We start from the raw sequence: 26,015 nt of genomic DNA, 5'->3' as shown, positions 1-26,015 counted from the left end.
TTCCATCATTTTAAATGCTAAAAATGTGAAGACTGAACTATAAACCCGATTGTACAACTGTATGAAACTGGAGTGGCTGAATTCCACTGCCCGCTTGCCATACCAGAGGAACTGAACCTCTGCCATATTATTTAAGCGCTTTTAAAAAAGATGTCCCAAGATACAGAAAGGGGCGTGAAGAAACAGGTACCTAAAACAAAAATATAAGAAAGAGCTGCTGTGTGCCTCCCTGCTGAACAGCAGAGAACTTACCTACCACGAAGGCTAAATTAGGGTTTTGCTGCCGTTACCGTGGTGGCAGGTGGTGTATGTCGGGACAGGCAGCGATCGCCGTTAGTTTTACTTTGCTCAGCACCTCTGCATAGGCATTGAAATACAGGGAGACTTAATGCTGCCCCTTCAGGCAGCATGTTGTTTGCAGTGCCTCAGTTCCCCCTCACTTTTCGGTATGCATCTCACACTGGTCTTCCTTCTACACAGAAAATGTGGATATTGCAGGGGGGAGGTATTTCTTAACTGCATTTAAAATTTTGGAGAAGCTTTTAGAAGATGTTCTTCGACAGGTACCACAGATGGTAAGAATCAGGCCATACATTTTATATATTATTTTTGTCTCTAGGGAGCAGCTGTTTTTATACTTCAGTGCCAGCAACATTACAGAGTTTAGTGTAAATCTCTTGTTCTTCTATGAACCTAACATACTCAAGGACTGTCTTCACGTGAATGCTTTTATCTCAGCTATTCAGCAGGCTCTTCAAGGTCTCATATCTAAGAAAACTGATGAAATGAAACTTGGCATAAATGAAAGACTGATAAAATATTCATTGAGCATTTAAGTTCATTTCATTTAGAGAGATGTAGCTGCAAACTCTTCGATGTGTAGCAAGCGGTACATAAAGATTCACTAGCAAAACAAACAAACCAACTCCAAACTAAAAGCTGTTTTATTTTTACATGACTCCCACTTTTGCTCTTTTGGCACTTTTCATGGTGACACAACGTTGCAGTCTCCACGTTTCACAGGTCTGACTGTGTCAGTCAAGACAATAATTCCTTAAAGGAAAAGCATCCCTTACCATATCTTTCCCTATTTAAATATATCATCTGTCCTGTGAGCGTTAGTACTTTGATTCCATTGCAAAAGGAATACAGACGGGTTCTATAACCACTGTAACTTCATTTTGTGGTGGAACACAGAAGATACAGACTGAAGATAGTAATTTTTTAAAAAAACAATAATCACCCCAACCCACCACCAGCAAAGACCAGTCTGGCAGCGCTCATGCTGAAATCGACTCTTGTCCCCAGCACTTGCATTCCTCTTCTGTAATGAGTCCTGTGTGCAAGTAAGCAAACTCTCCATTGAATAACAAAGCTGAAGAAAGGGGAATTCAGAAAAAAATTACTTTCAAAACTTTGTTTTCAATTTGTTTACATGCATCATATTTTTCAAGTTTTTCTAAAATAATTTCATGTCTTGGCAGTAGTAGCAATCCATCACTATATGAAGTTTAAGAATATATAACTGATATCATCTGTTACTTTTATTTAATATTCAGAATTATTTAAGAGAATCATTACTCTTTTTTGGTCAAAGTATTTTCTGTTCAGTGTACTAAGAAATGCTTGCCTTGTCATGTGTCAGTAGGAGTTGTTTCTGTAGCAGTTAAACAAATGCAGAATTTCCTTATTCTCCAAGCATGTAAATAAGTCAGTCTCCCATTCATACTCTTTGTGTAGATTTGCAGATGCTGTCTCTTTGATATAAAGAAGTGGCAGACGATTGCCTTCTGGAGCAAAGCTATGAGAGACATGCAAAACAATACTCACAAAACATTATTTGATATGTAACGTGGAAGTCTGCTGCAACCACAGTTGTGATACTCTGGATTGGTCTGCTGGGAGCATTAATTTTTTTTTTTTCAGGGAACTGAAGTTTACTATTTGAGCACAGATTTATCAATAGGCTGTTTACCATCTCCCAAGTGCTATTTATAGTTCATTTTTCATACAGGTGAAAACTAAGAATTGAATATCAAATACACAGTTCTTTAATCAATGTTTGAAGTCTGAACTTAAAATTCTTTTGGAAACAAGGTCAGTTATTAAAAATTTATCTTAATTGAAACTCTAGGTTTAATGAGACTCCTAGAAGCGCATTTTCTTTGTTACACTATACCAAGAGACTGAGACTGAATTTCTATTTCTTTGACAACTACTTCTTAAATGTCTATGAAGAGCAGTGAGCTTCTGAGTAGAGCTGCATTTAAGGTAAGGAGTACCTATTACATTTTGCTTTTCATTTTCTTCCCACTTTTTGCTTTGTGTAACAATTGCTGTTGCGAATTATTTTACGGTACTTTTACTAAGGTTGCTATATAAAATATAACAGAAGATAAGCGTTCAAGAAAGCACAGGCAAAAGCTGAAGAGCTGGAAGCATTTCATGAACTACCATGTCTCTTCATATAACAGCCAGATGATACATAAAACCTATTATGGATTCAATCCCAGTACAGGTTATATATAAAATAAACCAAAGGGAGACTTGCCATTGCAATTCTTTTTTCTCATTACTGGAAACTTCCCTCTGCCTTTTACTCACCTCTGCTTTGCCACGCTCTCCCTTTGGGATATCGAAGAGGTTTCATCTCAATTTGTGGAACTGGCGTTGGGAAATCTGCCTCACCATTTGGGTGGTGTTTATTTTCAATAAGCTGAATTTTCCTAAAAATGTGGCTATTCCATTGGTTATCCGTGTCTGTCTGTCTGTCTAGTAATTACATTATACACCTGAAGGGTATTCGGGGTTTGTTTTGCGTTTTACCTGTTTTTAAGGTGGTGAAATTGAATCTAATGAACTCAATAACTAACCATTACCAGAACCTGCTTCAGGCTATATAAGATTCAAAGAACTGAAATTGAGTCCTATAATTAGACCAGGCCCTGTGTCCAAGTTAAATGATAAACAACTTACGTAAGTACTGTAAAACTGTTTCCCTGAAACACCATAATGGAACATATGCTTAGACGGGCGGTTAGCTCAGGCCCTCCCAAGTACTGCTGCTTTCACTTGCAGGAAGGTTTTCAAAAAAACCACTAGGTTTTAAAAATCAGGTCCTTGAGAAAAAGAGAATAATGTTTTAATATAAATCCTTTCCTTGCTGTTTCCATTCAGTTTGTGAAGAAATGGAGTGTTTGCTGCAACAATCTTTTACGTGCACTGAGGCTAAGAACTATAAAATACATCCTGATTTTGCTAATTAGCAAAGTAATTATTATTAGGAAAAGTTAACTCACTTGTAGTGCACATTACCAGTAATACTTTGTGCTGCTTTAGATGAGTTTTTCTTGGTAGATGCAGTTTAGAATGCAACAGCAATTGACCTGTCTGTAAGTAATTAACAGGAAAAACCACATCCCTTGCTTTGCTTCTAAAGGCCAGGCATTTTCTATACACACACCTACCAGCAGACACCAGGCAAAAGCAGCGAAAAATGTGGTGTTATTGCGTAAAAAAACAAACAGTGAAACATTTCTGTCAACTCTGAGTAAAAAAAATGTTCAGATAATGTACCAACTCCTAGGGGTTCACGTCAACTTTCAGAAAAGTAGTGTTTTGTTATTTTCAGAATCAAATACCGACAAAGAACTAATTTTATGCACAGTGTAAGGCCCAACAAGTGACCTTCCACCATTAGTTCAAACAAACTGAACTACAAGTTGCCAATGACATGGAGAAATACCAGCAAGGAGAAACAAACTGGCTGAACAAGGAGCAGTAGCTGCGCCTTTGGCACACGCAGGCATCAGCTTTGTCAGAACAGCAGCTATGGACTTAGACCAAGGCAAAAGAGACTTTTTTTCACTGAAGGTCGCACAGCAGTACGAGCAGGACAGTGGTACTGAACTAGGAAGAACAAACTCTACCTGTAATAAATCAAGTGGGCTGTTACAGCAGCCAATATTTCAATATGATTGCCAGCCTGCTCCTCAGCCCTCTGCTCCCATTCTTCAGTTCTCCAGGCGCTGCAGCCAGGATGCCGTTCTGCCCAGTTTTAGGGAGAAAAACTTGTTTTTCCTCTTGTTTAGGAGGAAAATGCAAACCCAAACAGAAACCCTAAAAGGAACTGGAATGCACTGCTCCCCATCCCCTCCCCTGCTGAAGGAGCAGCTCTTTAGAAGGGTTCGGCAAAATGCCAGCTCTTGCTGTGTGCCTCCTCTCTGGCAGGAACTGAAAACCTCCAACTGCAGCGAAGGCGTTGAGCGGCTTTCCAGCTGCCACAGCCCTCGCATGTTGGCTGAGAAATCAGTTTCCTAGGGAATGGCAATCCAAGGATTGGGACTGTGTCAGCCAAAGGGCTGGTGGCAGCTACAGATACCCCACCTTGTACTTTTCGACATGCTAGCTTAGTGCTTTGACTCCGTGTGTTTCTACCTGTGCTACAGCCTTCAAAGCTGAAACATGTTCATAGCAATATTGTGCAGGCAACTCTTGATTTAACTGGCGTGGTTAGTAATAGGCATTTAAATCCAACATTGAAGCATGAAGTATTAAAGCACCTACATTTGGCACAAAAGTGGACTTATGTCACTGTTTTAAGTAAGTATGGTTCTCCAGATACCAACAGGAAGAGTCAAAGATAAATCAAATGAGACATTTGCAGGAAAAACAGAGTGAAATGGCCTTCAGCACGCAGGTAAGGCTGGCTAACCTGACAGATATTTTCTATGCCATTTATCAAATTCTGTGATACTGTAGCTCTGAGAACTCTCTCTTCCAGATTTCTGTTTCCTTTTTAAGGCCAAAAAGCTTTGCTCCCTTGCCAAATACAATATAAAATGAAATACAAGACGATAATGACTATAAATAGCACCAAACAGAATTGGCTGGCAGAAGTCAGAGCGCGCAATGCTCCCATATAAGATATGTTAATTTTCTGCCCTGTGATATAATTCTCTTTATTTAAAGCCACTGTTGGGAAAAAAAGCAAGCTGTCAACGTGCAAGCCTATCATTGTGCAGTACTTGTAAATTAATTATCATATTATCTACATAAATGAATGCAATTACTGTCAATCTGCATACTGCAAATGTTACTCCATTATTTTGTGCCTGAAGAAGCACAAATTAATTCTAATTAATAGAAGGAATTGTCCGTTTCCTGTTTAATCACACCTAGTGAAGACTTACTGAATCCTCAACATTTTCACTTGTGCAGCTTACAAACTGGCAATGCTAGCTGCATTATTTAAAAATTTAAGCCGTGTATGGGAGGATGAAAGACCAAATACTGATTAAGGAATTTTTAATGAATGAAAAAACAAAACTGCAGTGAATGAAGCACACTAGAAGCTAATGATTCACACATCTCTTCCTCTCTTTTTCTGTACCTCACCCTTTTGTAACCAGCGTACCTGGGGCTCTGAGCATTGCTGTGCCACTGACTAGAGTGAAGGTACTGGGGCTGAGGGAAGGGCAGTGAGAAAGGCCGGTGTCCACGTAACTGCAGTAAAGAGACTACAAGATTATATGGCCTGAAGTCAAAAAGCCACTAATGGAGGAGAGCAGTTAGGAGGACTATCAGCTGGATACTCCCAGAAGCATTCCAACTGCCCCAGGCAAACTGGCCTATTTAACCTACACTAATGATACGGCAGGGGTATTAATTTTAAGTAAGAAACATTCCAGGGCAGGCTGTCAGTGTTACAGGGAAGACAAGGGCACAGAGGACACAGATGAAAAACAACTGAAGAAGATAATGTGACATAGAGAGTGAGTGACTATGAGCTGAGTTTGTGGACTGCAACATACTTTTTCATATGCATAGTGCTCTTTGTTGTCATGGGACTAAGTCCCGAACTGAACTATGCTGGCAGTCACCAGTACCTCCTTAGTGCTTCTATAGATGAGAATCTATTTTCCTGTTGACAGAGATACAGGTGCCCTTATCAGCATTGCTGAGCGCTGTTACACAGCAATATATTAAGGTAAATCTGTAACCCCATTTTATGTCTACTTTACTTTCTCCTCTATAGCTTCATCCAGAAGATGATACTGGTGTTATGACTTAGCTCTATTTCAAGAAGATAGTGCTTTCTTTTACAGATCTACAAATACGTGACAGGACAGGAGTACATCCTCTGCTCTTCATTCCTCTATTCTTTCCTTTGACTTCGTCTTTAGGCTTCAATAGAGGATTTTTTTTTATGAACTACTACTCTTCTTGTGAGAAAAACCTTTAAAATTCCTCGAGGCCAATTTAAATGCGAGATCCTCGTGCACGGTTGTTATTGTCAGAGGAAGAGAAGTGTGGGGTGGGTATCTTGCATCTGTACAACACTGCTTTTATCTGAGGATTTGAGGTCTGGCAACAGCTTTTGCTCAATTGGTCTCACTTTGTACAGCAAAGTTGACTTGCCAGTGTGGAAGTTGGTATTAACCATCTGAATGTGGAAATCTGTAATTTCTCACGGGAGAGCGGTTTTCCTCCTCAGCTCTTCTGGTTGCATATGCGTGTCACAGCACGTGGGGGACACAGGAGGTAACAGAAGGGAACTGCGAGGAGCGAACAACAGGCAGCTGAAGGATGAGCAAGACTCGGGTAGTTCAATCTCAAGCACACACATACGTGGGTCCAGAAGACAGAAAGCGCAGGGAAACAGTTAAAGCAAAAAATGGAGCAATTGCAATAAAGCAATGCCCTTTCTAGTACACTTTTTCTTGTAGATCTTCACTATCCAGAGGAAGGACAGAATTTCAGATATTTTGACACTCCTGATTTTTTTACTTAATGAAAACTTTAGTATCTGCAAGGGCACGCTTTCTTTTTTTTTTTTCTTAATCATGCCTGATGTCTTTTTCTGTTTCTCATTCTTTATTAGCATAAACAGATAAATCAGGGAAGATCAGGACTGGGGAGAATATAATCCTATTCCAGCTACAGTTCTGACTGCTTGAAAAAAGAACTTTGCTGCTGATTTTATATGAGCAAAATCTGAAGATTTAATAGTGTTGCATAAACTATAAAAAAGCTTTTGGCTAGAGAAGTGAAATTCATCCGCCTGAGCAGATACTTAACAGATACTCAGGGCACAGATGTTCTGTCCGCGTATTTTCTAGAGAGCTTTTTCCTTGCTATGCTCCCAGACCTGTGTGTGCGTGTTTTGGGGTTTTTTGGGGGGGATGGGAGGACGGACACAGAGAGGGAACCTCTGTGCTTTCTTACGCAGAACTTCTTTGGTTTGTCACTTTTTCCAAGGCCAGCTAACCTACCTGATCAAATTCTAAAGCCCTCCACATGGACTTTCAAAGACAGAATTTGCTCCAGCTTTTAAAAAAAAGCAGTTCAATAATCAGTCATTTTGTATAAGTAATGAATTTAAGTAATGAATTTCTCTCCCTCTCGCCTTACCGCTTTATCCATACAACCCATTTTTAATTCCCGTATTCTCCAAAAACTGAAGCAGGTCAAACACAAATAGTTAATTTACATATAGATTAGGACAAGTCTTATAGGAAAGCCATCACAGTTTGGTTTGGTTGCATTTTCACATAACCACAATTTTAACTGAAAAGAGACAGTTGAGCACAGTCACTCATGAATGCCCTCCCCTTCCCAATACTGGACATTTAGAGTACTGCGACTATTTTTTTAATTTTATAGAAATGTTTTATAGCCACTGATGCCAACCAGGTATGTCTCCACTGACTTTAAAAGGCTTTGCTTAAGAGCAGAGATCTCTTGGAACACTGGCTGGTAGTTTTTCTCTCTTTTATAGGCCTAACAGCATCACCCATATTTAAAAAAAAATACATTCATTGGAGCATTTTCCAAGATTGCTTTAACAGAGTAACAACCAGAATTTACAGCATCTCACCTTAACTCCACAAAACACTTCCAAAACTGTCCAGGACTCTTAAGCACGTTCCTAATTTCCAGTGACTCCAAGCTAAGCACCTGTTTAAGTGTGTTTTTTGAACCGGGACTGAGTTAAGCAATTATTTGCTTTCCTGAACTGGAACTTCTGGATGCACACAATATACATCCTCGTCCTCCTTCCTTGAAATAGGGTTAACATCTGTCACCATCCTTCTGGGATTATGAATTAAGTTAAGTTTGGGTTTTCATTTTTAGAATTAAAATTTTTGCACTAAGGTTATGTACTTCCTGCTGTTGACATATACGTGACATAATAAAATGGTAAAGAGAAAACTGAGTATCATTACAGTGGGAGGAAAAAAGAGCAAGAACCAAACTAGGCTTCCAAAATTTCTCACAGTCAGTCCACCAATCAGTTGCGCTCAGGAATGGAAACAGGACCAGGAAAATTATAGATCATATGTATCAGGTGGTATGCAGATTTCTGTAGGTCAAGGATCCATGTGAATCCAAATTTGCCAAAGTAAAGTAGTTTACAATTCAAATCATATAAACATTGTGATGTGCAAGAAGCTGTAGCTTTTAACTAGTTTTGTAAGCGAGTAAGGTTTATCTGTGTTGTGCATTTGTTCATTTGTCAGTCCTCCAGTATCTTTTTAACTTACTAGTTAGCTAATGTCAGATTTCCAAATTTCGTAGAGACACAAAAATGCCAAATAACAAATACTAGATCACAAAATCAGACACTGTATAGAGTAAAAAACGAGTCCCAAGTGAGAAGTCCCAGAGAAGGAAAGACAGACAGAGCCCAGTCCTTGGCTCCAAAGCGGGTGGCCAGCAGCCTGTCGCATGGACTGCACAGTCAGGATCTGCACCACTGCTGCTTGTTGCACAGCCGTACTGGACTTCAGGGGAGGTTTATGGCAGATTCAAAGCTTGCTCTATCTGTCTGTCTGTCTGTCTATCTATCTATCGTGATAAGGGGGAGCATGTAAGAAGCACAGAAGTTGGGGTAAAAAGCACTAGTACTTGAGAAGATGTGAACAGTTTATGTGCAGGTGAGCGGGAGAATGAAGTAGTGAAACAAGGCCTCTAAGCACAGAGGGATACATGGATTTCTGTCGTGTTGGACCATCAGAAGAAGGTTACAGACAACATGGGGAAGCTGAGAGCATTGACAACACAGGACACATGGAGACCAGGGAGGACTGGTGTCCCTCCAGGGATCGGTACTAGGACCAATGCTGTTCAACATCTTTGTCAGCGACATGAATTCTGGGATTGAGTGCACCCTCAGCAAGTTTGCCGACAACACCAAGCTGTGTGGAGTGGAAGACATGCTGGAGGGAGGGGATGCCATCCAGAAGAAAGTGGACAGGCTTGGGACGCGGGCCCACGCAAACCTCATGAAGTTCAACCAGGCCAAGTGCAAGGTCCTGCATCTGGGTCACGGCAATCCCAGGCACAAATACAGGCTGGGCGGAGAATGGATTGAGAGCAGCCCTGAGGAGAAGGACTTGGGGGTGCTGGTTGATGAGAAGCTCAACATGAGCTGGCAATACACACCTGCAGCCCAAAAAGCCACCTGGAGTCCTGTGTCCAGCTCTGGGGCTCTCAACGTAAGGACAGGGACCTGTTGGAGCAATTCCAGAGGAGGGCCACGAAAACGACCAGAGGGCTGGAGCACCTCTCCTGTGAGGACAGGCTGAAGGAGTTGGGGTTGTTCAGCCTGGAGAAGAGAAGGCTCCAAGGAGACCTTATAGCAGCCTTCCAGTACCTAAAGGGGGCCCATAGGAGAGATGGGGAGGGACTCTTCATGAGATAGTGGAGCGATAGGACAAGGGGGACCGGTTTCAAACTGAAAGAGGGGAGATTTAGATTAGGTATTAGGAAGAAATTCTTTGCTGTGAGGGTGGTGAGGCACTGGAACAGGTTGCCCAGAGAAGCTGTGGATGCCCCATCCCTGGTGGTGTTCAAGACCAGGTTGGATGGGGCTTTGAGCAACCTGGTCTGGTGGGAGGTGTCCCTGCCCATGGCAGGGGGCTTGGAACTAGATCGTCTCGAAGGTCCCTTCCAACCCAAACCATTCTATGATTCTATGATAAACCTGATTAATTTACAACCCAAGTGAAAACAAGTGTTTGCTTCAGAAGGTGTATGTTCAATTCAAAATTGTCTGTAAGTTTCAGAGGTTTAAATATGGTCTCCGAATTTCCATTTGAATAGCCATCACCAACATTCTACAAATACAGTGTTTCAAATCTCACATCAGCAATAGAGGGTTCATTTCTGATTAGTTTATAAACCATATAAAACGTACTAATAGTTCTACTGATATATATATTCCAGACTAAAGTATTTAAACAGTAAGAATGTGGGGTGGGAAGCTTTTGTTACCTGTTTTTTGTACCTTTTAGCAGATTTTATGTGTTGAAATCATAATCCCATATGCTACAGGTAATAACAATAATAATCAAAGAATATGTGATGGTAAAGACATTATATGAATGCATGTGATCAGATTTGTGCTGAGGAAGAGAGCATAAAAGTTCCACAGAATCACAAACAGTATGTTTTCCATGGCTAATCATACTTAGCTGTAAAGGAACTAATGGCTCTTTAAGTAATGCAAAATAACGAAATCTACTACTGAATCAAGTCACCTTGCTCTTAATTTTCTTTATTTCTGTAGTGATGTAGAATGTCCGTTGTTTCCTTCTGAACTGGAAGTACATCTCTAGAGATTTCTTTTTGTGTGTAAACACACATACGTGCATACTCCATATATGTAAGTAAATGAACCTCTATCTTAAAATGCGTTACAGTTCTTAAAACCAAATTACTCTGGAATAACAGTGAAGAATGGTATGTTTTGAGAATTTAAAAGAAAAAAAAATACAAGCGATTTCTTGGTATTTCTTTTAAGCCAACAGTCTTACACTTCACTGTCTTAGATTCTCTGTGTTAAGCGAGTATAAAAAAACAGTGGGGAATAGAACGAGATTCAGAACTACACTGGAACATCTCACTAGCACAGGAAAGCAAAACTCAAATTTAAGATTTATTTTGATTAACAAGAGTAATTAATACCATCCTACTTACAGCAGACATGATAAGCTCTCCACCTAGGTTCTGGATTTCTGCTTTAACTTGACTGCAGATTTTGAGCTGATGGGAGTATAGCTTGATCTGTTCTAGGTAAGCCAGTAAATCCTGTTTGCACGACTGGTCTGGACACTGAAGATTAAGAAAAGAACAATTAATAAAGCATTTTAGCAACTTGTCTCAGACATCAGGTTAACAGTTCACTGAGGAGTATTCAAATTGTACAGGAATGTAGCCTTGCTTTTCACTGCAGATCTATCAGGTTGTGTAATTCCTTGTGAAGCTTTTTAACAAGGTAATTGGAGAAGCTCAGAATAATCCTAAACTTCGCCATATTCACTTTTTATTTTATACTGCTGTCTTTCCTTAGCAATTTCTCTAAACAAATTGTTTCATGTATAGAATAATTATTTTCCCTTCAATTCCTAAGAGGTTATGATTTCTTTTTAAGAAGATACCTATATAGTTATGTGGGCAAATGTAAACATGCATGCAGAGCAATGTTAACGTTTATATAAAATTATGCTTTATCTTATAATACAATCTATGTTTTTTATGTTCCATCCAGAGTTTATTCAACTTGATCCATGGATCTTCTGTATCAGTGGGAAGTAAGACTGTCCTACAGAAAGCTCTCCGATTTCAATACCTTTAACAACACAGTATTTTTTATAAGAATAGCACTGTTCTACCCTCACTTCTGTGAATTCCCCAAATACTTGAGTCCTTGGAGGGGAAATACTGTTCTGTGAGTACCAGGCCGGACACCTAAGGCCTGGCATGCGTTTGTTCTAAAGCTGCTTTTCATTGCTCTGGCAGAATAAAGGGATCTTAAGGTGAATGGTGAGTCCCTATCGTACTACCACGGCCCTAAAAAGTGAGCGTGATAAATAAGAAATAGATCCCTACAGTTTTTCAGAGAAGTTTTTAGCCTTTGTGCTGTACTTAAATTATAAATATGGTCACTTTGTTTTGATAGGAAATTGTGTTCAGCTTTGTATATCAAAAAAAAGAAAAGATACATTCCTACCAACCGCAGTGGCAATAACCATCTATGGTTTTGTACAGTTATTAAGCCTTTGGTTTTATGGAATTTAAATAAAACAATTTAAATCCAAAACCTGCTATGCGTCAGAAAAAGCACCAGCTCTACATAATTCGTTAAATACTTTACCTAAACTACTGGCTTTACTGAAGGGACTTGATACTTGCTTAAAATGGGGGGGTGATGATTCTACTCTTCGTGACTATGCAATAGAATAGAAATATTTTGTTAAGCACACAAGTTCATGTTTTAGACTTAGAAAACGATAACAAGGAATAACAAAGAAATTAAAGCAAACAATTTAAAATTAATTAATTTGAATTAAATGTCAGTCCTTACCTCATGTTCTGCTAGATCCATTACTAAAATGTTTTCTGTACTTGGGCATAGTTTAGAAGAAAAACAGAAGAGTTTCTTGAAATACTCTTCTTTATCTTTGGTGTCTTCAAAGTGTTAGTGTATGATGGAAAACTATATTAAAATATGTCTTTGTTTCTTCCTTACTCAACACTGCTTTAGGAACGGCAGAAATCAGTATTTAAATACTGGTACCTCAGCAACTGTTTAGAAAACTGGAATATCCACTGTTTTTTTCACTTCCAGTCAAATGCAACTATAATCCCTCTAAGCATCAGAACTAATTACATCAAGACAGGGCGTATTTCCTGGAATGAGATGTTTGCTTCTCAGTTTTTTCTATTCCTCTTGTGATACCTCATACACTGTGATTTATTTTTGTCTTAGGGGAAAAACTCAAAGAGATGGGCAGATAAGGTGCCAATACAGCATCTCATCCACTTCAGATAGTATCAATGTCAGTTATACAAGTTCAGAGAAAAGAATATTTTACCCTTATTATATAGAACTCTTTTATGTAGTAACATTGGCAGGCCAGTCACATTTACTATCTTCATTATATACCATTAGAGAAGAAATGTGTAACATTTTAGGAATGCTAAAGATGATAAGCATTAAAGGCCAGGAAAATGCCACTCGAGATCAAGACCATGAAGTTAAAATAGTTCCATGAAAACACCGGTTCAGTGCTCAGTAGCATTCAAAAAAAGCAAATGCTAAGCATTATTAGTAAAAGACTTATGAAATGCGATGATGCAACTGTACAACTCTGTGGTATACCCACAGCTTTACTACCCTGTGTAGGTTTGGTGCACCTTTCCCCTCTCTTGCCCATTACAAGGCAGATAAGAACAGAGGAAAAGGACAGCAAGATTTTCATGAAAACAGGTATTCTTTCATCCAATACAAAACCAAGAAGCCATTAAAAGTAACTATCATGGGTTCAAAACAAAGGAGATGATTGTTCCTAACTCTGTTGTTAAGTTGCAGAAATGTTTGTTGCAGAATGGTTATACTAAAACCTTACAGGGGTTAAAAAAATTACTGGACAAATTAATGAAAAAAACATCAAGGGCTATTTAATATATAGCAAGTGTATAAAAAATATGTTTGGTTAAGTAAATCCTTGAATGGCTGCTGGAGGTTGGGAGACCATATTGTGGAAGTATGATGAAAGACATGCCATTATCTCGCCAAGTTCCGTATGTATTCACTATTGTCAGCCACAGGATATTGGCCTAAATGAACCTATTGTGTGACCAGGTGTGCTCATTTTTATGTACTTTACCCGTAAAACTTTACGAGATGATATATCAAGGCACGGACCAACACAATATAAAGAAGAGGCATTTGCAGGGGTAAAAATAACAATCTACACTACTTTAATCAGGATAAAGTATTAAAAAAATCATTAAACCTCATGCATTATAGCATATCCAAATCAACCAGAAAACAGATGTTAGAAAGGAATGTACTCTGTAGAGAGGATATTCCATAAGGAATCCTCTACATATTGCTCCGAAGCATCTGGTACAAGCAATATCTTGCTTGCTAGTCAACCTAAACACTAGGCTGCAACAGAAGGACAAATAATAAATTCTGAGTTTAATCATCCCACGTGCAATTCATCGTCACCAGTTTAATGCCTCACATTCTTAGCCAGGGATCCTGGCAAATTATGAGAGGTTCTGTCCCATACATGTTGAAGGTAGTAGGGTGTTAACAACAGTTTCTGTAAGAACAGGATCAGACCTGACTTGCATCCAAAAGATGCAGTGGTGTTTTACCTAATAAAAATAATATCCACAGAAACCTCAAAGTGATTTGATAAATTATGCACCGATTAGGAACAGTGAAACCAACATTCACAATCCAAGTGAAAAAGCCATTGGACAGCAGTAGCATAAAAGATCAAGACAATCAATTCTGCAGGAAATTCTGACTGTAAACAATACTGTTCTTGTGTTACTTCGATTTCATGCCTTTCCTAACAAAGTCAGTAGCATTTCTCTAGAATCTGAACCTGTCTTCATAGTGAGTAGTACTGGGTGTAGTCACACGCAAATCCACTTATATAAATTTTATTTACTTATGTAAATTTTATTTACATAAATTTATATATTTATTTAAGTATAAATGTGTAATTTATTGCAACTGTTTTGTTAAGTGTAAGCTTTTAGGTAAGATGATCCTGTAATCAGAAGATCTTTTCGGCACATCTGCTTGGATCATATTTATCAGCTAATCATTTTAAAGGATGCCTTTTCAATTTTACTTTCAGGAGAACTTTTTTAAAATACATGAAATCAGCTTCTATGTCAGGAGAGTACCTGATTCTATACAAAGAGAGGTTTCATATTGATTCCTATACTTTCGGAATTTAAAAGTAGTTAACATTTTATTGCACTGCTGTATTGATCCTGACCAAGACCCCTGTACGTGGAGGCATTACTGACGCACCCAGCAGTTAACCCGGCCTGTGCTGCGCTCTGCTGCAGGGACCGCTGGGCCTTCAGCCTGTGTGGGCAGCTCCCACTTGGGAGCTTGTATCCTTGTCTTTACCTAGGACTGCAGAAAGAAGTTCTCAGGTGAACATCCCGTTTGACAGTGGAAATGATTAACAGAATAGTTTCCTTGTAAGAAAGTCCCGTAATATCTAAAATGACCAAAATGGGGGAAATCTCGTCTCTGGACGGGGCCTGCCCAGCATGCTGCGTGCAGACCAGAGGCCTGTTCAATGCTACGCCACTTGGGGTTCCCACCATTGAAGGGGGTGTTTGATTACACTATTCTTCCCTTACAGTGTCATTGTGACAAACAGCATTTTAAATGGCACCTCACAGAGTCTGAGTGCCTCTTCTTACTGGGATCATAACACACCAGCACCTCCTGATGCAAAATGACTGGAATACTGAGAAGGCTTTTAATAAAGATCTTAATCTACTGCACGTTCCATTAAAACCAGGATGTACTAACTGCCTTAATTATCTTAGGGTTTTCAGGTCACAAATTTGACAATGAATTTGGAACAATCTTATTTTAAACTAAATTTATTATCAATGTACTTGTGATTAATTTGCCTAGGTTTATGTTGATGCTGCACTGTGATTATTTTCACAGTTGTTAACTCTGAGTCATCTTAAAGTGCTGTGAGTAGGGACTGAAATATAACTGAATTCTGCTAATTGTACCACACGGGTGTCCCTTTCCTTCAAACACAGGAAGCGGGATTTATAAAAATCTGAAATGAAGAACAGTGTATGAGAGAGGTGCCGTTGTGGTTGAGGAGTCATAAAATACTGCAAATACAGTTTCAGGGTGCTGTGGTTGCTTTTTTTTCCCCTCCTAACACAAAAACTGCATGAACAATGTAATTCCGCAGTTCTCAATTCTGAATCTCTGAAATTACATGGAGTGTGAACCAAAGTAATTCATTTGAAAATGTTTCATGAACAGGAAAAGGTCAGAGAGATATGACAATGATTCTTCATTATGCAGCGATTGCCTATTTTGGGTTCTTGCTCAGGTCTGAAGCTAGACGGAGGAAATAGAGCGGAGTTTTTGCTTTTCTTGCTTGCATGTAGCTTCGAATACTGAAAATGCTATCATACATTACTGTCGTCCTGTTAATTGCAAAGGCAGAATAATAGCTGAGTCGTGGGACTACTGTGAACAGTAAAATGATGTGGCCTAATTAAATGACAGTGTCAGAAATTATAACCAATACTTACAGGGTAGCCTAAGCCCAACAGCAACTAGTGACAGGGTGTCAAGAAAAGTATGCACAGGAAGAACGAAAGGACCTAAAACAGTTACTTGAAAATTGGTACAATGTGGAGCTATCTATTTCCAATTTTGAAGCAAATCAAACAAATCCATTTTTACATGGAATAAAAATTCCACATAATTTAGATGTTACTGAAAGGCAACAGGTGAAATATTCCACTAAGAAGCATTAATGCTGCTGAGAAAGGCACTCATAAAACCTGATTAGAATTCATCTTCCAGTCTGGGCACCAAATTCTTGAAGGGTTCAGATGTGAACCCTTGAAGGGTTCAGGGTGGAGACCAACTTCAGAGAACAGCAATTAGGCAGCCCAGAGGAATGTAAAGTTTCTTTTATTTTATGACCCTCAAGAGAACAAGGCATAGAAAATTTGGCAAAATAACAGCTGAGAAAAGGAATCACTGGTCTCTACAAATACCTTGGAGATTAAAAAAACCCCACAGTGAGAAAAGAGCTCTGAAAGGTAAAGGCTGATTTGGCATGGGGAAAAAAGGTTATAGAAGTTAAAAGATTTCCAGCCATCTGAGGAATGAGAAGATCATATTAAGCTTTGTAACAGGAGGAGAAAAGGTGAGATTCTCCTTTTCAATAAGTTTGACGTGTCTAGCAATGATCGTAGCTATGTTCACCACAAATTGTATATACTTATTTTCTTCTAGTGCTTATAAAGTGAAATTACACCTAAAGTAGCCCTATACCTCACTAGTGTCTTTCGGATGCATACAAGGTACCACAGGGAATAAATACCAGGGGTCAGGCGCCTCGAGGGTATCAACTGTGTGCAAGCTCTGAGCCAGGACAAATGGAAATCGTTTGAGTGAATCCAGTAAAAATGTTACAGTAACTTGAATGATGTCACATTTCCCAGCAGCTACGAGGGTACGCAAAAATTATTAGTTGATGATTCATGGACACTTTTTGCTCACACTTAATTTGTTCATGTTCCTACACTGGACTCACTGTAATAATACAGGAAAAGAAAAATTTTAGGGAAGAAATATTTCAGTGAGACTGGATTCCCTATTCTAAAAAGAGCAAGGGACTATGACCCTTCCTCCTCTTTGCTTTTGATAACACATTGTTTTCTGCAATAGACCAGTGACAAGTTACAGTTTTGAATTTTAATTTGTAATTGATAGAATCTTGAAAGGAGCCATTCTCCAATGCTCTTGAAAAGAGAGGTGCTGGAAGAACATCTGTCTAGATCAGAAATGAGACTCAAGACATTTTACCTAGTTTTTCCACAAATCAGATCGTAACTGTATAGATCGAGAATAAAAATTCTTTGTCTTGTTATCTGGAATTCAGAGAGACATATGACAGAATACACTAACAGATTGTTACCACTTCATAGGTATTAGAAAAGAAAGCATTGTGTATGAAAATCGGAAGCGAGGGGAAGAGTGACAGTATGTGAGGAAGACAGTGACTATACCATGCCACCCTGTGCCTAAAAGGCAGTCACAGAGACTAGGAACATAAATGCTTTAGATTCCATACTTGCACACTGACATTTCACTACACTGTTCTATCGGCACTGTCTGGCCCTAAAACAACCAGCCTTACTTCGTAGAGAAAGAGGGGCTGCATGTGGCGAGCTGCTTGGTGTATTCATTTACTAAGCTACTATGCAGTTGTCTTCGCCAGGAAAATGGGCATGCTTATCGATTTACATAGATCCTGGTTTGGAGTTTTGGTAGGGGGTTTTTGAGCTATCTGATGCTTTAAAAATCCAATGGAAATAAAGTAGACCTTATAGCTCTAACCTTTTGATGATGATTCGTATTTCTTTTCAATGCTAAAAAAATCACCTCAAGACTGCAGGTATGCAAAGGCCAAAACACTTGACTATCCAGAAGGCTATTTACATGGAAAACCACTGGACATCAGCGCTCCAAAGAAACAGACAGTGTTGGCTTGAGAGGTAGGAAAGATAACCTAGGTACAGCAAAAGCACAGATTTTGTAAAATATATAGAGATTAGGGTGGAAAACAAATAATTTCAAAGACAGAGAAGAAAAGTCAGTAACATTACTAAGCACCTGGCCGAAACAGTAAGCAGAACTCTGTGCCGATGCCACAGTCCTGTGTTCCCCCATCTAAACTGACCCACCTGAAACAACTCCAGTTGTTTCTGGGTAATTTACCCAAAGTCAAGAACAGACTACACTATACATCTAAAATGTTGCACTCAGCTTAAAGGAGCTAGAAATATATATATTCATATATACTGTATCTCTAAAATGTTGCATACATATGTACATAAACATCTGTGATAAACGTAGACATACATTTATGTGTGTTTTTAAGTGTACCTAAACAGACACATTGTTATGTATGAAGAAGAGAATCCACACATACAATTAAAACAGGATCTCACTTCAGAAATCGAGAAGAAAAGGAAAATCAGAGAGGTAGATCTAAAAATGTCGCGAGTGTTTTTGTAAGTGACCTTCTCAGGTGTTGGAGGTTCTGTGGATGGATTAATATGTGACAAAGTTTAATGCACTGCTGCATAAATAACCTACCTGATTGGCAATCAGCCGTGCTAGGACATCCATCCTTGATCCTGACTCTGAAATCATTTTTGCTGCATTAATTACATCAGATGTGTTCTTCAGTGGTCCTCTACCCCTTCAAATGAAACGAAGAACCCTGCTACATTATTCAAAAACTGAGAATAAATCTTATCCATGCAAATTAGGCACAGAAAAACTCAATTGAGTAAAACAACTAATCCATACAGAAGCAACATTAATTAAATCCCCGCCCCCCCAACTGTTTTGTTTTCACGTCCCACAAATTTGTATTGTTTGGCATCAACTGGATGCAGAAGTACCAGAAAGATGTCACGCAGTTTTTTCATCCTGGAAGCACAACCCATGCCAAATCCTGAGGACACGGATTTTAAGAAAGTACTTGTGCCATTTGCTTTTCCCTTGATTATATGGAGTTTATGTTCCTTTCCCTTCCAGGAATTTTCTAGTAAATATGTTCAAAGAAAGTTCAGCAGTGATGTATTCTGAGACTCATTATGGGTATCTGGTCAGAAAAAACAGGGTTTGGTTTTTTTTTTTATTTAATTGGTGTACACAAGCATGAATGGAAATATATGAACAGGGCTGCAATTAAAGCTAACAAATGCCACTCAAAATACAGATATGCCATATCTCCAAGTACTTTCCAAATAATTTCATGAATTATTCAAAGAACAATTTTTACTTTAGCAAGACTGTAAAGTCCTTGTGAACAGTTTTTCTAGAAGCCAGCTTCTTTGATTTTGTACATATGCCCCCCCCCCCTTCTTTGATTACATGAGAATGTTTCCAGAATCTAAGTAAAATGCGACTACTTAAGGTAGGTAATACTGACAACCATTATCTTCATGGTCTCTTCTGCTTCAGCTTCTTCAATGCTGAAATACTTCAGCTAAACTAAAACCAACACCTAATTATACTTCACACACGTATGAAGTGAGCAACCCTGCTAAATTCAACTTTGCCGTAACATCTTTGAGAAGAATACTTTTAGTTTTATTACATAAACATTTAATTCCTGAAGGCCTCATATCAGTTTACAAGTTCTGCAACAGACAAAGTAGAAAACATGGGAAAAAATGACTATACTAAAATGACTATACTTCTTTGTTCAAATGAGAAGACTCTTCCTTGAAGTCAGTATGGTTTCCCGTATAAAGGCAGCTAACCATTCCAGTAAAAAACTCATTTAGCCAAAAAATATTATCGTATGTAGTTATACAAACATTTCGTTGAGTGAAAAGACAGTGGTGACAACACATGGCAGGTAATGTTTAATCTCTTCTTTTCTTGATTGATTATATTGCTTACCAAAGAACTATTTGTTCTTGAGGGAAAAAGCATACTTTACAAATTACAGTTCCTTATTCTCAACTTTTGAAGCCCACATTTGGAACGACCTAGAATCGGGTATTTTACGTGTTACTTTTCTACAGAATCTTCTTGTCATGGAAAACCTATTTAGTAAATTGATTAGAGTTTAGAGAAGAATTAACAGTGTATGTGAGGAGTGAATTGGCAAATGCAATGCCGTATGTCCAGGATTAAGTACTTCACACTTCACCATACCTGTCATTTGCCTTTCCTGAGATTTTCCCTTCTAACCCTTCACTGCACAAGTGAATTCTTACGACTGCAAACTGAATCTTCCCACCATTTTGTTTCAGTCCACTGTTAAGTTTTTCATTTCCTTTTGCATTGTGGTGAGTTCCAAAGGCCAGCTGTTATGTCGTGTTATGTTGTTATGTCAGTTATTCACAGCAAGTCCTTTAGGTGCTGCACAAACTACAGGCAGTCTGGTACCCTCCTGGAAAGTTTTAAGCCAGGCTACGAGTCAAACAACAGAAAAGGTGAAGATAACCCAGAATTAAAGAACTGGGTTATCTAATGAGATAACAGTGCAAGTAATTTCTGCTGAGGTAATTCATGTGAGTATCAGCCAGCAGCTTTTTTGACAGCTGAAGATACACTGGCCGAGTATTTTGAAGGTGAAGCTGTTCAATTAAACCTGCAATTTTCTTTTACCTGTGCAAATCTCTCAGAGGATCTGGCTAATGAGAATGAAGCAATTGTACCCAAGAAAGATATTTTAAACAAATGAAAAGGAAGTAATTCTTTCTACCACAAACACGGCCACTGTGAGAGCCATTAGAGGAACACTCGGCAATGAGGACTGACAGGACTTCTGCTCCACTTGCCACCTAATTGCACCAAAGGTTCGAGTTCTTCTGTGCTACATTATCTAAGAAATGTGGGGCAGGATGCTTATGAACTGTAAACCACAGCTAAATCTTGAAATAAATGCTTAGAAATAGTGTTTAAGAATGCCTCAGGCTTATATTAAAAAGTGTTGAAAACCCAGAGTGTTAAGTTACACATACAAAGAGGGCTCCTTTTCTATACAACCACTAAGAACTATCTGTGCTCCTTTTTTTTTTACCTTCACATAAAATCACAGAATCATGGAATTTTTCAGAGTTGGAAGGGACCTCTAGAGATCATCTAGTCCAACTCCCCTGCTAGAGCAGGATTGCCCAGAGCACATTACTCAGGACTGCATCCAGCCGGGTCCTGAAAGCCTCCAGAGAAGGGGACTCCACAACCTCCCTGGGCAGCCCGTTCCAGTGCTCTGGCATCCTCACCGTAAAGAAGTTTTTGATCGGAACTTCCTATGTTCCAGCTTGTGCCCGTTACCCTCGTCCTGTCACTGGGAACCACTGAAAAGAGTCTGGCTCCATCCTCCTTCAACCCACCCTTTAGATACTTGTATGCCATAATAAGGTCTCCCCTCAGCCTTCTCTTCTCCAGGCTAAAGAGCCCCAGCTCTCTCAGCCTTTCCTCATAAGGGAGACGCTCCAATCCCTCAGTCATCTTTGTTGCCCTACCCTGGACTCTCTCCAGTAGTTCCCTGTCTCTCTTGAAGTGGGGAGCCCACAACTGGACACAGTATTCCAGTTGTGGCCTCACCAGTGCAGAGTAGAGGGGGAGAATGACCTCCCTTGACCTGCTGGCCACAAACATCCCAACCCTTTTAAATAAAGTACAGCTTTAATTGCCTTAGGGTATGGCATAATAAGCCATTAGTCCCAATTTATGATGTTTGGCAATTTTATTCCACTAAATACTGTAAAAAGAATACCTGGGAGAGTACGCCAAATCTGCTGAATCACCAACCAAATCGAAGAAATAGACAGAAAATGCAGGATGAAATTCCTATGCGGACAACTGCAAACTCTAAATTTGGACATAAATAATCAACTGCACAGAGAGGTTACGTAGCAGGTTTTTAAAAGATACAGGGGTTATTACAGTGGGTCAGTCTGAACAAGAGTCCATGAGGTAGTGCTGTTATGAAAACAGCGGATGCCACACCAAGGTACACAAATAGGTAGGTATCCAAACCAAAGTTCTGCTTTTGCCTTCTCAGCTTTGGTAAGCCTGCAGCTGGAGCTCTGTGTGGGTTTCCATGAAGAAAGTTTTGACATGATTGGAGATTGTGCAAATAGGATGATCAGACATACTGTAAGCGTGACCAATAAGGAAAGACTGAAGGGTTTAAACTGTTCTTTGATATAGAAATTTCAAAGTTAGGAGTGGGGCAAAGGAGGAAGTGTAAGTAAGAAAGGCTGTAGGATACACGTGGTAATACTCTTCAAATGGTCTTTGCAGCTGTAGTGGGTATGGGAGGTAGGATTGAGTTTATGTTCTAGAAAAGAAGTTTCAGGTGAGGTGCTGAGATCATGAGGAACTGGCACCAGCAGACAGAAGGTTGTGGCATCTCTACCACTGGACAAGACTAGACAGACATCTGTTATGAATGATGGGATGATTTAAGTCCCCTTCTGAGGTCTCTTCCAGCCCGACAATCTTATTATTTTAAATTTAACAAAGAAGTTTCATGCTGTTTGATGAGTGACTACCAGTTTCAATGCGTGCTGCCTTCTAAGGTTATCGGTGCAGCTGTGCATTTTGTGAATTCCCAGTTTTCCTGATTTAGCACCAGATCAGCAGATTCAGAATGCCACTAGTTCTGATTTACTCCCTGAATCCAGATGTTAAGAGACACAAAAAATCTATTAAATCATCTATGTTGTTTTCCACAGCCAGTAGACAGCTTCCTACCAGTTTTGTATTTACTTGCATTTTTTCCAGCGAGCTTGAAGTCTGAAAAACCACTTTGATTGGGAAGCTGTTTCCCTGAGCTATCCATCTCACTATCTGGGATTTTTTTCAGGTATTTCACGTAGTTCTCTCTCCAAACCACTGTACCAACATCCCCTTCATTTTACGAACACTCCGCTAGCAGGTGCTGAAGCATCCCTGCCTAATCAGTGAGACTACTGTGGTACTGGTCGAGCTTTTGAGAATAACCAAATTACTACAGATAATATAGATCTGCATCCAGAAGCTTAAATACCAACCCCAACCTTATCTCATGCACCTACAGCAGATGCTTGAAGACACATAAAACAATCCTTCCCACCACGTACTATCTGCTGGTCAAAGGCACCACAGAACTTCTCCTTCATGGAGTTTTGCATCTTTTTCCCTCTTCTATGAGAGAAATTCTAATTTTTTTGCTATGATGTCCATGTAGTGTTTTTTTTGTCAGCCTTATTTTACTATTTTTCCCCTGCTTTCTGACTCTGTAATATTCAAAGCCAAACTACACCTCAGACACTCTGTTACAGCACTTACTGAAATTCTTTCCCAATGATTTCGTTGGGTTCACAGCCTACAGTAGACTCTGAATGTCTGACTTGGATTCATTGCATGAAGATCTTTCATATCTGTTTTCCTCACATTTCACTATTTCCAAGCATAAAACCTTACCAGCTAAGTCCTTGCTGTTCCAGTCAAAGCTCAGCAACGGATCCAGCCAACCCCAAACCAATGCCCATCTGAGCAGCTGCAACTTTTACCATCAGTCAGGTTTCAGGCTTGGCCTGGATGTTGGCTAGGGCTCCTGGTTGACAGGAATCAACTGGAACATTTCCTGACTTTGTGAAGAAGGTCAGAGCACCCATCCAGGTGACTATCATGTTACATGTCTGCTCTTGGGGAAAGTGCATTAATTATATTGCTGTCAGTTTATGTAGTTTTATAAGGTACATCCTTTATCTTATCCATAGAGACAGAGAGATATTCCTAAACAAATTCAATACATTTTATATACACTATGGTATTTAGTTAATTCAGCTGTCACTACACTCCATGATTCAACTTGTGCCTCCTGCAGTTCTTCCCCAACCAAATACGTAGTGTGTTTCTAATTTCTTCTACCTTCCCACTGCTGCTGTGCAAAATGCTTCTACTAGTGGTGTAGTTAAGAAATCTGGATTCCCATCACACATTCCGGTCTCTACTCCATGAGCTGTTTCTTAAGTTTGTTTTTTTCTTTTTCTTTTTTTAACCTAGTGATTGTGTGAAGTCCTGGGAGCAGGGATAAGGAAGCAGGATTCACACCTCATTCGCTACAAATGCTCTATTAACTTACTGAGTGAATCAGTCCTGCAGTCAATTCCTGCAGTAGCTTTGCTGCAGAACAACAGAGTGGCCATACAATCAGAATTTACAGGTATAAGGCTCATGGCTAATGTGGATTTAACCCTCCAGGCTGAAAGGAAGTGAAACTCCCAGTTCCTGGGTAAATAGGTAAATAGCTAATTTAATCCAATCTATCACTAGAATATACTACTTTCTTAGCTATATTTTTAAACAAATCTTTTATTGCAATTTTGCCTTTTTTTTTCCTCCAAGGAATGACTGGAATTATACATACCTACAGATCCCAACTGAAAAGGGGAGTCTAAACCCCACAGAAGGAGGGATGTATCCTCATGTTTAACATTTCTGTAGATTGTTTTGTGTGCCCCTCCCAGCTCTATCAAGGCCATAAACAACAAAAAACCCCTTTTATTACACCTGGCTGCATGTCTCTATCAGTTATACCTAGACAAACACGAGGCAGCAATGTTCCTCAGGAAATTCAGTTCGGGAGAACGTAACTGAAGATCGTACAGGTGGGTCCCAGAGCTGACCTCTGTGATTTCTTTACAGCCATGGACCCAAGAGCAAGGAAGACTCCGGTTTCACTCACTTTCTATCCTAGTCTGATTTTATAGGTTTGGGAATCAGGAGAAAAAAATTCTTAATGCTAGCAAAACTGCTAGTGTAACTCACTAAAGGCCAAACCCACACTCAACATTTACTGATGCAATGGCTGAAGCAGTCACTCATTAACAAAATTAATGTAATATACATAAAAGTGTAGCCAGATGAGAAAAGGACAGTGTGAAGAAACGCTGAAGGTATGAGGTAAATGACCATAAACTCTCAGTGTTAAATAGCATTTTGTAGCTATAAATACCTTTTGTGAGTAAAGGAATTAAAGACTTACAAAAATACCTGGATTATATGGACCCAGGAATGGGTCACTGATGTTCCATGCAATGTGAGCACATGTATATTAGTAACTATTCTATAATTCTGGAAATGAAAACAAGTTTAAGACAGAAGTTTCTCATCCCTTCTCTTTTTTGCCTTCCTGCACTGGCAATATATCAGGTCCGCATCTCCCTCAAAGAGGAATAAGGGACAGGAGGTCCAAAAGCACAGGCTTTTTTACAGCAAGGCTGGGGTGATATATATGAATCAAGTAAAACTTGTAAATGAGTATTACATGGGCTGATGTGGCTGAGACAGGTTTTTACTGGCTTGGTACCTTTGAGTGTGCAGAAGTCAGCCACACACCCTGAAGGAGTTCTGAGTGCTGCTCTTCACCCTCTCTTGGTAGAAACGCTGTCAGAGCAATTGACCTTATTTTGTCTATCAGTTCCAAATGGTGTCTTCTGAGAGCCAATAAAACCTATCAATTCATAATCAAACAAACAAGTTGGAAGCATGCGCAAAGACATGAGTAACAGCCAACATGATTTTTCAAGGATAAATATTGTCAGACCAACATAAAATAAGCTTTTATGGCTTCTGGAAAGATTAGAAGCTGTAAATACCATGTATCTTCAGACAGGCTTCTGAAAGTGTCTCCTGTTGCATTTGCATAAATTACCTGAAGAATATTTGATCTAGACAAAATAAGTGCAAGGGAGATGCAAAACTGCTGGAAGAGCATACTCCAAGACAGACTTGTTATCAAAGTGCCGCTATCATAATGAAGGGAAAAATAGAAGGAATCTGGTTTTGATGGGATCTGCCTTGGTTTCTGTGCTGCTCAGTTCTTTATTTATGACTTGAATGAAGGAAAAAAAGAGAATGCTTAATAAACTTGATACTGATGTGGAAG

The 26,015-nt window shown here is 39.3% G+C and overlaps 1 protein-coding gene and 1 long non-coding RNA gene across 8 annotated transcripts in view; one reads left to right on the top strand and one right to left on the bottom strand.

Moving 5' to 3' along the window:
• CTNNA3 (catenin alpha 3) overlaps window positions 1–26,015 on the bottom strand; it is a 542,113-nt gene that overhangs the window by 7,743 nt on the left and 508,355 nt on the right. For all 7 annotated transcript variants that reach the window (XM_074592075.1, XM_074592077.1, XM_074592076.1 and 4 more), the window contains 2 exons: window positions 18,704–18,809; window positions 10,984–11,118 (listed from right to left, as the gene is read on the bottom strand). In XM_074592075.1, the coding sequence (XP_074448176.1) occupies window positions 10,984–11,118; window positions 18,704–18,809 (241 nt within the window). The remainder of the gene's footprint in view (window positions 1–10,983; window positions 11,119–18,703; window positions 18,810–26,015) is intronic.
• On the top strand, window positions 2,135–12,373 carry LOC141745024 (uncharacterized). Its single transcript, XR_012587644.1, has 3 exons — window positions 2,135–2,271; window positions 10,574–10,669; window positions 11,555–12,373. It is a non-coding gene; the product is annotated as an uncharacterized LOC141745024 (long non-coding RNA).

Source organism: Larus michahellis, chromosome 6, assembly GCF_964199755.1.
Source record: "Larus michahellis chromosome 6, bLarMic1.1, whole genome shotgun sequence".
NCBI classification, from domain to species: Eukaryota; Metazoa; Chordata; class Aves; order Charadriiformes; family Laridae; genus Larus; species Larus michahellis.
The sequence above is the reverse complement of the archived record's forward strand: the minus strand, read 5'-3'. Positions and strand labels throughout refer to the sequence as shown.